The 16,577-nt window shown below is 54.4% G+C and overlaps 1 protein-coding gene and 1 long non-coding RNA gene across 2 annotated transcripts; one reads left to right on the top strand and one right to left on the bottom strand.

Annotated features, from left to right (window-relative positions):
• Positions 1-2,610: 2,610 nt before the first annotated feature.
• On the bottom strand, positions 2,611-6,266 carry LOC149852689 (uncharacterized). Its single transcript, XR_016439427.1, has 2 exons — positions 5,979-6,266; positions 2,611-4,327 (listed from the first exon to the last, which is right to left on the bottom strand). It is a non-coding gene; the product is annotated as an uncharacterized LOC149852689 (long non-coding RNA).
• A 287-nt stretch (positions 6,267-6,553) lies between these two features.
• Positions 6,554-16,497, top strand: LOC149852688 (uncharacterized). Its single transcript, XM_090029725.1, has 6 exons — positions 6,554-7,063; positions 7,217-7,427; positions 7,602-7,771; positions 8,234-8,360; positions 10,341-10,457; positions 11,851-16,497. The coding sequence occupies exons 1-6, from the start codon at positions 6,779-6,781 to the stop codon at positions 13,296-13,298; spliced, it is 2,358 nt and encodes a 785-aa protein (XP_089885851.1). The 5' UTR covers positions 6,554-6,778; the 3' UTR covers positions 13,299-16,497.
• Positions 16,498-16,577: the final 80 nt, after the last annotated feature.

Here is a 16,577-nt window from a genome sequence, read left to right as displayed (position 1 = left end):
TCTAAAAGTTCACCTTCCCTTATCTTTCAGGGCCCCTGTACAAACCTTGAGTTTGTTGGATCCATTCCCCAAATCCCAGTTCATTATTTGACATCCAGTACCTAGTCATGAATGCTTTTGAACCACTGCCCCAAACAGGATATCGAGATTCCACCCCTGACTTAAGCCACTGCATTACGCGAGGCCAGGAGGAGCTCTGGGTCTGTGATGATGACAACCGTGGGGACATCTCAAAGTCAGAGGACCTGCTGCCAGGTGAGTTGTGGCTGCCCCCTGCCCTGACTCCCCTCTCAGAAATGCCCCACGCCGACAGTGATGGGGGGGCCTGGAACGTGCAGACCTGCCCGGTGCTCTCCTTACAGGTTTCTGAGTTCGAATAGCTTATGTAGTCATGTGTCCAGGCAGGTGTTGTTCCCATGCACTGAAATTTGAAGCAGAGGAGACAAGCACCCTTTCCCCCCCCTCTCCCCCTAACTACAATTGTCATGGGGAAACCGAGTTTGCTATTTCACTGTTTAGGTACAGGCTAGGTTCCCTTTGAAACCAGTGTCTTAAATTTCTGACTTCATTTTGCAGTGTAAAAGTTGATTTCTGAGCCCAGGGTAGCCATACCTCTATAGCACCCTCTTCCGAGGCATGATGGGATTTAGTCTCCCATGGAAATCAACGTGGTGAGGCTCTGTGTAGCCATTATTGTAGGACAAGAGAGAGGCCTGGGGCTCTGACTTGTGCCTCCTGGTCAGGTTGAGCTGGGACTGAGGAAGTCTTGAATCCTGGTTACGGGCTGCATTAAAATGGCTCCCCGGGGTGGGTGGGATTCACAAGCTTTCATGTTGTAGTGGGAAGTGAATCTCCCATAGCTTTTGCCTTTGTGTTTAGTCTCTGGGTCATGAGTGTCATCAAGCTCAGGATTTGGGATGACAAGGTGGCCGAGTGCTTAAGGTGATGGACTGCTAACCCACTGTGTTCTGCATGCATGGGTTTGAATCCCATCCCTGTTGGTACTAGCCCTTTTTGGGGGCCTCCATGGCCAGCCCTATGGGGAGAGTCTGGGGGACCTGAATCTCTTCAGTCTCCGCAAGAGGAGACTGAGGGGGGATCTTGTGGCTGCCTACAACCTTATCAGGGGCCAGCAGCAGGGACTCGGGGAAAGTCTGTTCACCAGGGCCCCCCTTGGGGTCACCAGGAACAATGGCCACAAGCTGAGGGAGGAGAGGTTTAGGTTGGATATTAGGAAGAACTGCTTCATGGTAAGGGTGGCCGGAGCCTGGAATAGGCTTCCCAGAGAAGTGGTGCTGTCCCCTTCCCTGGAGATCTTCAAGGAGACTGGACAGGCACCTGGCTGGGGTCTTATGACCCCTGCCACCCCCGGTGCTCCTTCCTGCCCATGGCGGGGGGTCAGACTCGATGATCTGTTCAAGTCCCTCCCGCCTCACTGATTCTGTGATTCTATGGAGAATCAGTTGGTAGGGCCATTCTCCCCACGCACCCCTGACTTCTGGCAAGCCCCAGAAATCCACTACGAGGCTGTCCACCCTGGTACCAGATGCTGCTCTCAAGACTGCCAGAGATGATGCGTGAGCACTGGAAGCCAGTCTCAACAATGCACTTTGGCTTCAGAGCATTTCAGCCCAGCCAGGTGGAGGGCTTAGCATAATCTCCCCCTGGACCCGCCAGTGTTGTGGAACACAGCAGCCCTTAGTGAGACTCCTTCTTCCTTTATGTTGATTCTGCCTTTGGTCTCCTGGGCCCCTTAGAGCAGGAAGCCCTCCAGGTCCTGTCCTAACACATGTTCCACATGGGTTTCTCCCAGCAGGGTCTGAAGGGACGGGGCTGAAAGCTGGGCCAGAAACCCTGAGCATCTAGCTCTGACCTCCACTGAGCAGGGAGCATTAGCCTAGCACAGAAACATGCCCCTTGCTCACCACCAGCACTTTGGTTTTGGCAGGAAGACCTTGTTCTCTTCAAGAAAATTAAGTGCCATGGTCCAATCATGCTTGCAGGCCCATGACAACAGAGGGTATTGCAGTGTTTGGCCTGTGCCATCAGGGTAGGGACTAATCTGGATTTTCCCTTCCTCATGCAGGAGGCACCTGGCTGGTGAGCAGAGCTGAGAAGCAGCATCCTGAAGAAGGGCCTGCAAACCTGGAGCCACCCCAGACCCACCCAGGGAATTTGGGCGAGTTGAAGTCCCTGAGATCTGAGGAAGACCAATGACTCAAGAACCAGAGGAGGCCCCAAAAGGCAAGGGAGAATATAACAGTGAAGCAGGGGCCATCTTCCATTAGGTGTGAAAGCAGAAAAAGGACCAGAGAGAGCCCTGGGCACAGGAAAGGATTTGTGGAGCTGAAGAGCCATGAGGCAAAGTTTCCCTGGAAAAAGACCCTACATCAGAGCCAAGCCAGTGGGGAGGGTCTGAGAGGGGAGCAGGAGGTGCCCGCCAAGCCCAGGGGCCATGCCCAGCCCTATCCTGAATGCCAGAAAAAATGTAGCTGCCCCTCACACTGGGCTGTGCCACATAGGTGCCCTGAGAGTGGGAAGAAGTTCACCCGCTCATCCCACCTGACCATGCACCAGCGCATCCACAAAGTGAAGAAACCACATCAGTGCTCTGAGTGTGGGAAGAGCTTTACTCAGTCCTCCCACCTGGCCCAGCACCAACGTAGCCACACAGGGGAGAAGCCACATCAGTGCCCTGAGTGTGGGAAGAGCTTCACCTAATCCTCCAGTCTGGCCCATCTCCAGAGCATCCATACAGGGGAGAAGCCATGTCAATGCTCTGAGCGTGGGAAGAGATTCAGCTAATCCTCTAGCCTGGCCAGATGCCCATGAATCCACACAGGAAAAAAACGACATCAGTCTTCTGGAAGGATATTTCCACAAATCCTCCCCTCTGGTGAAACACCAATGCATCCATACCCGGGAGCATCAATAATTCTTTCAGCAGTGCCTACGCCTACCTGCTCAGCTCCCACCACTGGCTGCCTCTAGACAAGCAGCCTCCTCTTGCTGGAGTTCAGGAGGAGACAAGCCCCGATGCTAGGGGACCCTGTGAGGGGATGATCTTTATATCAGTCTTGGAGCCTGTGCCTTCCCCATCATTCTCTCCCCAGGGAGAAGCTCCTTCCCAGTAGGATGCCCTCCCCAAGACAGTTGGCTCCAAATACCTCTAGGGCCTGTCCTTGGTCAGCTCACCAGCTCATTGGGTCTGCAAGGAGCTGCTGCTGCCATCCCGAGCCTAGTCTGGCAGGTTTTGCTTCTCAGTCTGTGTCCAGTACCCTGTACCCCTGGCTGCCTGCTGCTCCCCTGCCATCCTGCCCTTCACAGCACTCTATAGTGCAATCTCTGCTCAGAAAGCCCCAGCGCTGGGCATGGTATCCCTGTGGCTGGGCTCTGTGCCCTCTCCAGAGCTGTGAGTCAGGAACCAACCAACCAGTACTTTCCAGGGCAGATCTCCCTATCCCTTCCCTTGCCAAGGATTCACCGTGGTCCAGGGACTGTTGCAAACCCTCAGGCGCAGGTGTTAGTCACACTCGAGGCCGCCCTTCCATGTACTGCTGTGCCCCAAGGACCCTGCCCTTTGGAAGGAGCCTGCAGCTAGAGGAAAGATGAGTGCTTTTTCTGTGGGAAATGCGGGCAGGGGGAAGGAAGTGCAGCCTGTGACAGGTCCTGTCTCTCCTGTGGAAGTATGGGAAGAGTATGAGGACATCCTCTGGGTGAAATGCAGCATGTTGTCATCTGGGAAATGTTCCCTGATCACTAGTATCCCAATACACCATGTCCCATGTGGAGTAGCTGGCTTTGGCTTTTTTATGTGTCCAGACCAAATACAAGGTCCCAGAGACATCCTGGGTATAACTCTGGCATCCTGCTCCAGCTGTGGCAGCACCGTGCCCCGCATCCTCCCACACTGCCTTGGATGGTAGCAGAGAGAAAATCCCTCTGGGACACTGGGCCAGCTGGAAAGGCAGACTGGGAGATCTACTTGATTTGAGGGCACAACACTCAGCCCCTGCTCATCTGACCAAGAGCCACTTGCAGCTCAAGCTGCCTTTGTCTCACTACACAGAGACTGGACCCAGGGCATGGTAGACACACATGGGTGCAGATAAAGGCTAGACTCATGTGTCATTTATTTCTCCTTTTGGTCCAGGGAAGTTTACTGCCTGTCTTGTCCAATGCCAAATTCAATCCAGGTTCTCTGCGGACCTCAGCAGCACCTTGAAGCTAGGTTTGCAGGGTTGGGTCCCTTGTGGAGAGCAACACCTCTAAAGGTTTCTTGAAAGACACACCTGAGTGTGGTGGTATGGGGCCAGTGCTGCCAAGTCTTGCGAGGAAAAAAAAGTGATATTGCCTTTAACAACAAACCAAGACAAGCCCAACGCAGGTCAAAGCTAGGGGGTGGGGGGTGCTTATCAACCTATGACTCTCAAACAAAATGACACAGCCACTAATTCAGGGTGATCTGGGCATAGCTATGCCTGTGTTGTGCTAGGTGTCATTCCCAAGCTTCTAGGCTTTGCTGGTTGCTACGTGCTGCTGGGTGGGATTCCTGCCCCCACCCCCTTCTGCTATGTGTGTCAGGGGGTTTTCTGTTGTATAAGCCTTCCTCTGAGGTGTTGAGTCCCTGAGGTGTGCTGAGCCTTTCTGGATAGGCTGGGACAGGCCTCTACATAAGAATAGCAGCAGTCTTTATGAGTGTTGCCATCGCTGCTACTAGTATTATTATGACTGGCTCCATGGGAAACCTTGAGGGCTGAGAGAACACCTCTGAATGAGTGAAGAGCTCCTTGAGTACACTGGCATTCACACCAGCCTATTGCCACCATCTTGTGCGACCTGATAATTTATGAATGGAGTTGGAACTGTTTTTTGGCCAGGATCCAGATGTGCTCATAGTCCCCAGCTGAGGAAAGGGGTGGGAACCAATCTCATGGGTGTACCATATTATCTTGCATGCAATACACTCCCAACCCTTATTTTTTTGCAAGGCAGAATATAGAAGAAAAAGATTTCTTCAGGGTCCTCCTAGGAATATAGTGTCCAGGAAGTGGGGTCCCCTGGGTCTGCCCGCCTCACCCAGCCTGTCTCCTGGGATGTCACACTGGTCTTTCCAAGAGGACACGGCACACCAGGCGAGCCCCACCATTTGGCAAAAGCAGTAGCAAAACTGCTAGCTCTCTGCTCTTAGCTTTCAGAGGGTCTGTTTTGTCTACACAAGATGCTTTACTGTGCAGTAGCATAGTTTACTACACAGTAACCACGTGCATCTACATGCATACTTGCTTACTGCACAGTAAACCTAATTGGGACTAAATTTGCTGCTTGCAAATGCACGTAGCAAATTTACTTGCGATCACTGAAGCAGCGCTTTCCCCAACCTTGGTGCCTCTGAGGGAGGCTTAAAACCCCACTGACACATGAAGAAGCAAGCAGGGGGTCAGTGGGGTAGACTGTCCTCCCAGCCAAGTTCAAGGCAATTCCAGCACGTGTCTGCCCTCCACTGGAGCTAGGCAGGGCTCAAACCCCCCGAGTGATGCATGTTCCAGGTTAGGGACACCGATGACGCAGGCCTCCCACTGAGCTCAGACACGCCTGAGTGTGAATGAAAGAGCAAGGCCCTTTAGCCAGGAAACCTCTGGGTTTTATAAGGATCAGCAGGAGGCCCCAGGATCGGCTATGGCTTAACACCCTTAGAGCAGGGCTGTCTACACGTTGCCCTGGGAAGAGCCAGGATGAACCTGCCTGAGCTACTCCTGCCAGTGGCTGGGGTACTTATCCTGCACCCAGGGCTTCCTGTGCTGTGTGTGGCACAGGGGGGTGCTGGGCAACTGGTGTCAGGGAGGGGGTTAATGCCCAGCTGCCCCGCCTTAGAGACACACACCCCTCCGCCCCCCAAGAAGGGCCCATGGAGAGCTGCCCGGCCCCAGCTGGGGACGGAGCCCGAGGCTGATGCACGGGAGCAGCCCTGCCTGTACCTGAAAAGGTGAGGCTGAAGGAGGCGAGCGGGCCCTCCTCATCCCCCTCCTTCCCGGCCCTCACGTCCCAGTTTTCGAGGCCCCCCGCCTGTACGAGACGTCCTAGGCGGATGTCGAGTGCCTGACCCCAGGACGTTGCTCTCAAGCGCTAGGAAAGAACAACGGGCAGGGCTTGCTGAGCGGCTGGAGGAGAGCTGGCAGCACGATTTCCACACCAAGCCCTGGCCCGCCGTGGGGCCGGGACAAAGCCGCGACCGCGCCGCCTCCGCCCAACCCCGGCCCCTGCGCATGCGCAGCCCTTCAGCGGGGGCAGGGGCCACAGCCGATGTCTGCGCATGCGCTGTAAGCAGAGGGGCTGGGTGTCTCCAGGACGGACTCACTGCGCATGCCCGGGCCGAGAGCAGTGTGGGGAGGAGGAGCGGGAGTAGAGGCAGAGCAGTTACTGCGCAGGCGCTGTCCGGCCGAGGGGGTGTGGGGAGACCGGAGACCCGTCAGGTGGGTTCAGAGTGAGGCGGGGGGGGATGCCCCTGGAGGAGGCGGGGGCGGAGCTGTGGGGGCTCCTGGGCCATCCTCAGTCCCGCCTGTGCGGCGGCTGCGGAGACAGTTGGGGTCGGGGCTGGGCAGAGCCTGGGGCAGGGGTAGGATCGGTCCCGCCACCTGCTCTGAGCTACGCTGCCTCCTTTCCCGCTCACCGCGGGGACCAATGGGGCTGAGGCCTCTCTTGGTGGAGGAAACACAGCAGCGCTGGAGCCCCTGGCACCCGCGGGCCTCTCCTGCCAGCCTGGAGCAGCCCCGGGGCGATGGAGGAGCAGGCCCCGGGCGGTGCCCGGGCAGGAGCGGCCGGGGCAGGGCGAGTCCCTCGCGTGGCCCAGGCCGGGATCGGGGCACGTCACCCGGCAGGACGTGGAGCAGGGGCGCGAGCCGGAGCCGGTCCAGCGCCGGGAGATGCGGGGGCAGGAGGTGAAGCGGCCCCACACTGTGCCCACAGGGCCCCCACAGACCCCACCGCTGGCACCGGGGTACGAGCTCCCCACGCCAGGGACCTGGAGCCGGCACTTCCAGGGCTGCGCTACTGGGAGGCCGAGGTTGGGGCAAGTGGAGGATGAGAAACTCCATTTATGAGCATTTCACCCTGATCATGGATGCTTCCAGCCCTGTCTGTGTGCCTGGGGGATGTCTCCTTCCACCCCATCTCTCCCAGTCCCAGATCCCCGGTGACACATTCTTCCTCTCCCCAGGTCACGGTGAGTGTGAAGGTCGAGGAGGTGGCTTCGCACAGGATGCGGCCCACCAGGGTACTGCAGGGGCCTGGTGATTCCGGGCCAGAGGTCCCATGGGCCCGTACTGCGGATGTGCCTCTGGAGCAGGCACCACAGAGGGACAGCTTAGGGCCTTGGGACCAGCCACCTCGTGGCCCGAGAGAGGAGCCCATGCCAGACCTGGAGTCAGGTGAGGGGCTGGGGTGTGGGTCTGAGTGCTGCAGCAGTTGTTCTCCATCTCCCCCTTCTCCCACCTGCCAGAGCCTCTAGCTGCTGTAGTCATAGGCCAGTACAGGAGAACAGCAGGGCTGTTCTCTGCCAGGAGCACCAGGCCTGATCTGTGCATTGTCTTCCTCGCCCACAGGTGCAGGAACCAAGAACGAAGCTCATCAGCCTCTTGAAGAAGGGCCTGCAAACCTGGAGCTACCAAAGACTTCCCCAGGGAGGCTGCGGGAGAGGGGCTCCTTGACCTTGGAACTGAGCAAACTGCAGCAGGGGCAGGGGAGGCTGGCAAAGCAGGCAGAGAGCATGGAGGTGAGCAGGGCACCAGGTCCAGCGTGGGTGGGGAATACAGCTGGGGCTGTGCTTGCGGGGAGCCAGGGGCGCCATCAAGAGTTTGGGAAGCAGGGAGAGCTAAGGACCAACAAGCCTCTGGTGACGGGCTGCAGCCACACGCAGGCTCGTTACCAGTGCTGATAGCGGGGGGGTGCTGGTATGGGAAAGCTAGGCCATAGTCATAGATCCTCTGGCCTTAAAGGTGCTGCCTTAAAGGCCCAAACACGTGGAATGCGGTGAGCCAGGTCAGGGCATATGTGGATCCCTGCATCCACAGCTGCACCCACATTCCCTGTCAGCGCAGAAGGGGGCATTTTGCACCCCTGTGTGTCATGGCCCAGCCTGCAGAGAGCTGTTGCACCGAGGGATTATGGAAAGGGCGGTGGAGGCTGGAGGCACCTGGAACAGGAGAGACTAATGGGGTAATGCTTGTGCCTGCAGCTACGGGCGGCCTTTGAGGATGTGGCTGTGTATTTTATGCGGCAGGAGTGGGAGCTGCTGGAAGATGCACAGAAGGGGCTTTACCGGGACCAGATGCTGAAGAACTGGCGAGCCCTCGTTTCCTTGGGTAAAGCTGTTTCCTGTTTGTCCCTGCAACCGTGTCAGTGCTGACACTAATTGTCTTCTCCCTGCTTCTCAGGATTCTCGTTCTCATGAACTTTTCCCTGGGGATTGAAATGCACATCTTCCTCACAGCTCTGTGCGTGGTCATGCATCTCTCACATTTTACACTGACATCTTCTGCTCCTTTTGATTTGGCCTCCTTCACCTGAGTCCTCCCCATTCTTGTAGCCCCTGGTGCTTCCATACCCAGCCATGTCTTGGTGAGTGCATCTCCCTTTCCTTTCTCAGAGTAGTCTTGTCATCCCCAATTCAGTGGGCAGAAAAATTCGCTGCCAGCTGTTCCTCGGAGTGGTTATGATTTCCTCCCTATTCCACCTAGCTTGTACTGTTCCACACATCTAACACTGAGCATACTCAGTGCTGTCTAGATCCCCCTCTTTCCTTTGGTTCTGGCCCAAAAGAGGGTATTGGAAGTATTATCAGCCACTGTTGTTACCACCCTTGGGATTAGCATTTCCTTGACTGCATCTCTAGTGACCTGTACACACGATGGAATCCAGGAATTTCTATCTTTAGATCCCTGGAAGCTTCTGCCCATGTTCCTTCCCAGTGGTGACAAGTAGGGGGTACATGGGCACCCTGAGAGTGCTGGTGCACCCCCTGACTGGCAATGCTCGCTCCTTAAGTGATGGGCAGTGGGGGCAGGCGGGAGTACTGGTGCCCCCTCTGCAAGCACTGGCTGATTGCTACAGCTGCTCCCAGGGAACCCCCCTGAAGGTGGTGAGATCGGCCACGGGGGGGCCCCTTCCCCATTCAGCAGGATCGGCCGTGAGACTCCCTGACCCCGGACAGCGGGACTGGTCTAAGACAGCACCAGTTGCCCGTGTTCTTTCTTATAGTCTTCATCTCCACAGGCCAGAGGCTCTGGCTTGGTTAGGTTTACTTGGAGACCTGCTCCCGAGCTCACTCTGCCCTTCACAGAAGTTGTTGTTTCCTCCTCCCGACATCCCTCTGCATGTCACAGTGATTAAAAGAGGTGGGCGCAGTGCAGGACTGGTTAAAAAACAGGTGTCATTTCCAGAGGGTCTCTGATACGGGCATGGTTCTGGCTTGTGGGCAGGGCTGAGGGACTTATCTTCTATGAGGTCAGTTTGCTTTTCTAGTGCTTAATTTTCCCTCCAGTTCCCCTGAAGGACTTCCTTGGGGAAAGGCTCCAAGGCTTTTATTGTTCAACATAGACCATGTCAGTTATTCCTAGGTTATGGATTTCGATGTGATGCAAAAAGTGTCATCTTCTGCCTTATTTGTATCCAGGACCCCCAGGACCTTTGTTTAAAACACTGCAGGATTTGCCCACTTGTGTGCTCTTCTCCCTTTTTGGGACGATTCTCACACTGGAGGTGATGTTGGCTTTTGTTGCCACTGCAGATATGAACATTTCCCTTCCTCTGCCTTGTTGGGGAATGACCCTGTCTCCCAGAAAAAAGTGTCTTGATCAGCCATCTGTCCTGGATTTTGTTCACTACTACCAGGCCTTGCATTGATTCTTCCCACAGAAGAAACACACTTCCATTCCTTTGTCTGGAATGACACTAAGACATGTTATCCAGCCACCAGTGTGTCCGGTATCTCTTCATTTTGGTGCCATAGAAATAGTGAAAGTTTCATCTTTACACTCTTTTGTGCATCACCACCCCTTGTCTGTGGGAACTGTGTTGGTCTCGGACACTTTTTCTGCCTCAAAGTGCAAGTGGTGGTTACTTTGTTCCCAGTGACCATTCCCCAGCACCTGGGTGACAAAGGTCATCATCTATAAAGCTTCTCTGTGTGGTGCCTTCTATTGCATCCTAAATATCCTCTCTTACTTGTCCTCTAGGGCCCCAGTAGAATCTTTGAGTTCATTGGAGCCATTCCCCATATCCCACTTGGTTATTTGGCATCCAGTACCTAGTCATGAATACTTTTTAACCGCTGCCCCAAACAGGATATCGAGGTCCCACCCCTGACTTAATCCGCCGCATTGTGCAAGGCCAGGAGGAGCTCTGGGTCTGTGGTGATGAGGACCATGGGGGCATCTCAAAGTCAGAGAACCTGCTGCCAGGTGAGTTGTGGCTGTCCCCTCCCCCCGACTCTCCTCTCAGAAATGCCCCACGCTGACAGTGATGGGGGGCCTGGAACCTGCAGACCTGCCCGGTGCTCTCCTTACAGGTTTCTGAGCTCAAATAGCTTATGTAGTCATGTGTCCAGGCAGGTGTTGTTCCCATGCACTTAAATTTGAAGCAGAGGAGACAGGCACCCTTTCCCTTCTCCCCCTAACTACAATTGCCATGGGGAAACTGAGTTTGCTATTTCAGTGTTTAGGTACAGATTTGGTTCCCTGGGATAACATGGTCTTCAAGTTTTATCTTAATTTTGCAGTGTAAGAGTTGATTCCCCAGGTCAAGGTAGCCGTACCTCTATTGCACCCTCTCCCAAAGCATGATGGGATTTGTAGTCCCCCATGGAAATCAGCATAGTGGGTCAAAGCTCCACATAGCCATTATTGTGGGACAGGAGAAAGGTCTGGGGCTCTGACTTGTGTCTCCTGGTCAGGTCAACCTGGAACTGAGGAAGTGTTGAATTCTGGTCTCAAGTTGCATTGAATGGCTCCATGGGGTGGGTGTGATTCATGAACCTTCATGTTTCTTGGAGAAGTAAATCCCCCATGGCTCATGCCTGGCCCAGGAGTGTCACAGATCTTGGGACTCAGCAGCAGAGGGAAGCCACATGGGCCCATTTCAAGCCTCAGACCTTTCCCTGGAAGGAGGAAGAAGGCACACCCTGTTTCTTCCAGGAAGGAGACCCACAGCCCTAAGTCCTCCCCTCCCAGATCAGGTTTTGGAGGCAGGAGGGATGACGTCAGTGTTTTCTACCAAGGAGAAGCAGCTGGTCCAGTGTAAAGCCATTGTCCACACACACCCCTGACTTCTGGTGGGTCCCCAAAATCCACCACAAGGCTGTCCTCCCTGGTACATGATGCTGCTCTCAGGACTGCCAGAGATCATGGGCGAGCACTGGAGAGCAGTCTCACCAATGCACTTTGGCTTTTGGAGCATGTTGGTCCAGGAAGTAGGAGAGCTTGGCATCATCTTCTCTTGGACCTGTCAGTACTGTGGGACAGAGCAGCCCCTAGAGAGACTCCTTCCTTTACACTGATTCTGCCCTTGATCTCCTGGGCACATCAGGTCTTGTCTTAACACATCCTATGTGCGTTTCTCCCAGCAGATTCTGGGGGGGATGGAGCTGTTAGCTGTGCCAGAACCTCTGGAACCATTAGCCTGGCACAGGGACATTCCCCTTCCTCACCCCCAGTACTTGTAGTTTGGCAGAAGGACCTTGTTCTTTTAAGAAAGCATAAGTGCCCAGGTCCAGTCATGCCTGCAGATCCATCACATCAATGTTTGGCCTGTATCAGGAGGGCTGGGACTAACCTAGACTTTCTCTTCTCTGTGCAGGAGGTGCCTGGCTGCTGAGCAATGCTGAGAAGCACAGTCCTGAAGAAGGGCCTGCAAACCTGGAGCCACCTCAGACTTCCCCTGGATGCTTGGGAGAGATGGAGTCCCTGATACGTGAGGAAAAACAATTGCTAAAGAGCGTGGGGAGGCCCCATAAGCAGAGGGAGAATGTAGGAGTGAAGCAGATGCCATCTTCTCTTGGGCATGAGAATGGAGAAAGGACAGAAGCCAGAGACAGTCCTAGGCACAGGGAAGGATTTGTGGAGTTGAAAAGCCATGAGGCCAAGTTCCACTGGAAAGAGACCCTGCATCCAAGCCAAGCCAGCAGGAAGGGACTGAGAGGGAAGCAGCAGGTGCCTGCTAAACCAAGGGGCAAAGCCCTTCCCTGCCGGAAAACCTCTGGCTGTCCCTCAAATCGGGCTCTGCCACATGAGTGCTCTGTTTGTGGAAAAAGCTTTGCCCATTCCTCTGATCTGGTGCGACACCAGCGTATCCATACAGGGGAGAAGCCATATCAGTGCTCTGAGTGTGGGAAGAGCTTCACCCATTCCTCCAACCTGGCACGACACCAGCGCAGCCATACAGGGGAGCAGCCATATCAATGCTCTGAGTGTGGGAAGAGCTTCACCAGTTCCTCTTATCTGGCCATCCACCAACGCATCCACACAGGGGAGAAGCCATATAAGTGTTCTGAGTGTGGGAAGAGCTTCACTAATTCATGCAACCTGGCCCAGCACCAACGCATCCACACAGGAGAAAAGCTACATCAGTGCTCTATATGTGGGAAGAGCTTTACCCTGTCCTACTTGGCCACACACCAGCGTATTCACACAGGTGAGAAGCCATATAAGTGCTCTGAGTGCGGGAAGAGCTTTACTCATTCCTTCAGCCTGGCCACACACCAGCGAATGCACACTGGGGAGAAGCCACATGAGTGCCCTGAGTGTGGGAAGAGCTTTGCTTATTCATCCCAGCTAGCCCAGCACCAACGCATCCACACGGGGGAGAAGCCACATAAGTGCTCTGTGTGTGGGAAGAGCTTTACCCACTCCTCCAACCTGGCCACACACCAGCGTATTCACACAGGTGAGAAGCCATACAAGTGCTCTGAGTGCGGTAAGAGCTTCACCCACTCCTTCAGCCTGGCTACACACCAGCGTATGCACACAGGCGAAAAGCCACATCAGTGCCCTGAGTGTGGGAAGAGATTCAGTTATTCGTCCCAGCTGGCCCAGCACCAACGTATCCACACTGGGGAGAAGCCACCTCAGTGCTCTGTGTGCGGGAAGAGCTTTACCCAGTCCTCCTATCTGGCCACACACCAGCGTATTCACAGGGGTGAGAAGCCATTCAAGTGCTCTGAGTGTGGGAAGAGCTTTACTCACGCCTTCAGCCTGGCCAGACACCAGCGTATGCACACAGAGGAGAAGCCACATAAGTCTTCCTAGTGTGGGAAGAGCTTCACTTGTTCATCCCAGTTAGCCCGGCACCAACGCATCCACACAGGCGGGAAGCCACATCAGTGCTCTCTATGTAGGAAGAGCTTCACCAGTTCCTCCCACGTGGCCATCCACCAGTGGATGCACACAGCAGAAAAGCCACATCAGTACTCTGTGTATAGGAAGAGCTTTACCCAGTTCTGCATACTAGTCACCCAGTTGCACATCCACAGAGCAGTGCAACCACATGAGTGCCCTGAGTGTGAGAAGAGCTTCACCCAAACCTCCAGCCTGGCCTGACACCAAAGCATCCACACAGGGAGAAAACAACATCAGTCCTCCCTGTGTGAGGATAGTTTCCACAACTCCTCCACCTGGCCAACACCAGTGCATCCATATCCAGTAACATCTGTAATTGTGCCAGCAGTGCAGGGAGAGCTTGAAGATACCTCCCTGCTCAGCTCTTGCTAGTGGCTGCCTTCAGGCAAGCAGCCTCCTGCTGCTGGAGTGCAGAAAGATTTCACATAGCCTTTGGGCCTTGTAGGGCACTGCAGAACCCAAAGGACCCAGTAGCAGGTCCCCAAGATTTGACTGGAGGAGGGTATAATAGGAAACACCTAAGGAGAGGCAAGCCCAGATGTTGGGGGCCCTGTGAGGGGATGATCTTTGTATCAGTCTTAGAGCCTATGCCTTCTCCATCGTTCTCTAAAAGCAGCCAGTTCCTGCCAGGGAGAAGAAATGCCTTCCCAATAGGGTGCCTTCCATAAGATAGCTGACTCCAAATGCCTAGGGCCTGTCCTTGGCCGCCTCCTATGCCCATCGAGTCTGCAAGGAGCTGTTGCTGTCACCTGAGCGCAGTCTGGCAGGTTTTGTTTCTGAGCTTCTCTCCAGAACTCTCTACCCCTGGGTGCCTGCTGCTCCCCTGCCCTCCCGCCCTTCACACCACTCTAATGCAGACTCTGCTCAGAAAACACCAGCATTGGACGTGGTATCCTTGTGGCTGGGCTCTGTGTATTCAGAGCTGTGAGATGGGAACCAGCCAAGGGCCAGAACCCTTTCAAGGGCAGATTTCCCTATCGCTTCCCAGCCCCTTCCCTTTGCCAAGGATTCACCATGATCCAGGGCCTGTTGGAAACCATCGGGTGTAGATTTTGGTCACACTTGAGGCTTCACGCCCATGTACTGCTGTGCAGCAAGGACCCTGCCCTTTGGAAGGAGCCTGTGGGCAGGAGACAGTCGAGTGCCTTTTCTGGGAGAAATGTGTGCCGGGGGGGAGAGGAGGTGCAGCCTGTGGCAGGTCCTTCTCCTGTGAAAGGGTGGGCAGTGTATGAGAACATCCTCTGGGTGAAATGCAGTATGTTGTCATTTGGGGAATGTTCCCTGGTCTCTAATATCCGAATACACAGTGTCTCATGTGGAGGAACATACTTTGGCTTCTTTTGTGCATGTCCAGATAAAATGCAAGGTGCCAGAGACATCCTGGGTGTAACACACTGGGATCCTGCTCCAGCTCTGGCAGCACTGTCTCCTGTGCCCCCCCAGCCCAACCAGCCTTGGGTGGCAGCAGAGAGACAGGTCCCTCTTGAGCATGGGCCAGCTGGAAAGGCAGACTGGGAGATCTGCTTGGTTTGAGGGCAGAACACTCAGCCCCTGCTCATCTGACTAGGAGCCACCCACAGCTCAAGCTGCTTCTATCTCCTCACTAGAGAGAGAGAGACAGGACCCAGGGCAGGCTCTGCAATCACATCAGCCAACTCCCTCAGCATCTTTGAGTGCATCTAGTCTGGCCTCACGGACTTGTACATATCCAACTTCGTAAATGGTCATCACTGACAGCTGTTCACCTCCTCCTCAAACTCTGCTTTTGGTGTAGTAGTCTGGGAGGTGAACTTGCCTGTGAACACTGAGGCAAGAAAGGTTTTGAGCACTTCAGCATTTTCTGCATCCCATCACAAGGTTGCCTCCCCCATTCAGTAAGGAACCTGCGCTTTCCCAGATCCTCCTTTGGTACCAACGTGCTTGTAGCAATCCTTGTTGCCCTTCACAGCCCTTGCTAGCTGCAACTCCAATTGCACTTTGGCCTTCCTGTCTTCATCCCTACATGCCCAAGGAGTGCTCTTGGAGTCTTCCCTAGGAATTTGTCCAAGTTTTCACTTGTTATAAGCTTCCTTTTGGTGATTTAACTTACTTAAGAGTTCCCTACTAAACCAAGCTGGTCTTCTGTCATACTTGTTAGTTTTCCTTGCATCTGGATGGTTTGTTTCTGCCCTCTCAGTAAAGCTGCTTTGAAGTACAGCCAGCTCCCCTGGACTCCTCTCCCCCTCAGACTGGCTTCACGGGATCTTGGCCATCAGTTCCCTGAGTGAGTCACAGTCTGCTTTTCTGAAGTCCGTGGTCCTTATTCCGCTGGTCTCCATCCTTCTTTTCCTCAGGATCCTGAACTCAAGTCATCTCATGGTCACTGCAGCCCAAGACCAGATAAAATGCAAGGTCCCAGAGACATCCTAGGTGTAACACCCTGGGAAGCTGCTCCAGCTTTGGCAGCACCGTTCCTTTCTGCCCCACCAAACAGGCTTGGGTGGGAGCAGAGACAGGTCCCTCCAGAGCACTGGGCCAGCTGGAAAGGTGAACCGGGGCTTCTTGGTTTGATGTCACAACACTTAGCCCTTGCTCATCTGACCGGGAGCCACACACAGCTCATGGTGTCTCTGTCTCCTCAATACACAGAGAGACCAGACCCAGGGGAGGGTAGACACACATGGGTGCAAGTACACACTAGGTTTCTTGAAAGAGACACCTGAGTGTAGGGTGTGGGGCCTCGACATGAGGTTGGACAGCCATTAGTTGGGGGTGATCTGGGCCTAGCTATACCTGTGTTGTGCTAGGGGTTGTGCCCAGGATTCTTGGCTTTGGTGGCTACCACATGGAGCTGGGTGGGATTCCTGCCCCTGACCCCCTTCTGCTGTATGTGTCAGGAGGTCTTTTTTAAAGCCTTCCTCTGAGGAATTGGGCATGTGGGCAGTAAGTTGTGCTGAGCCTTTCTGGATAGGCTGGGACAGGCCTCTACGTAAGACTGGTAGCACTCATTATGAGTGTTGCTGTCCCTGCTTCTGTTATTATTCTGAGTGGCAGTGTTATTATTTATCACAATTATATAAATACCAATAATAATCCGATTGCTATAAATAGTAGGGGTGCACCGATAGAAATTTTTTGAGTTGATACCGATGGCTGATATTTATCAAGCTGTATTGGCCTATACTGATCCAAGTGCTGATATGCAGCCAG

This window comes from Crocodylus siamensis, chromosome 15 (genome assembly GCF_052110815.1).
Source record: "Crocodylus siamensis isolate JL-2025a chromosome 15, ASM5211081v1, whole genome shotgun sequence".
NCBI classification, from domain to species: Eukaryota; Metazoa; Chordata; order Crocodylia; family Crocodylidae; genus Crocodylus; species Crocodylus siamensis.
The sequence above is the reverse complement of the archived record's forward strand: the minus strand, read 5'-3'. Positions and strand labels throughout refer to the sequence as shown.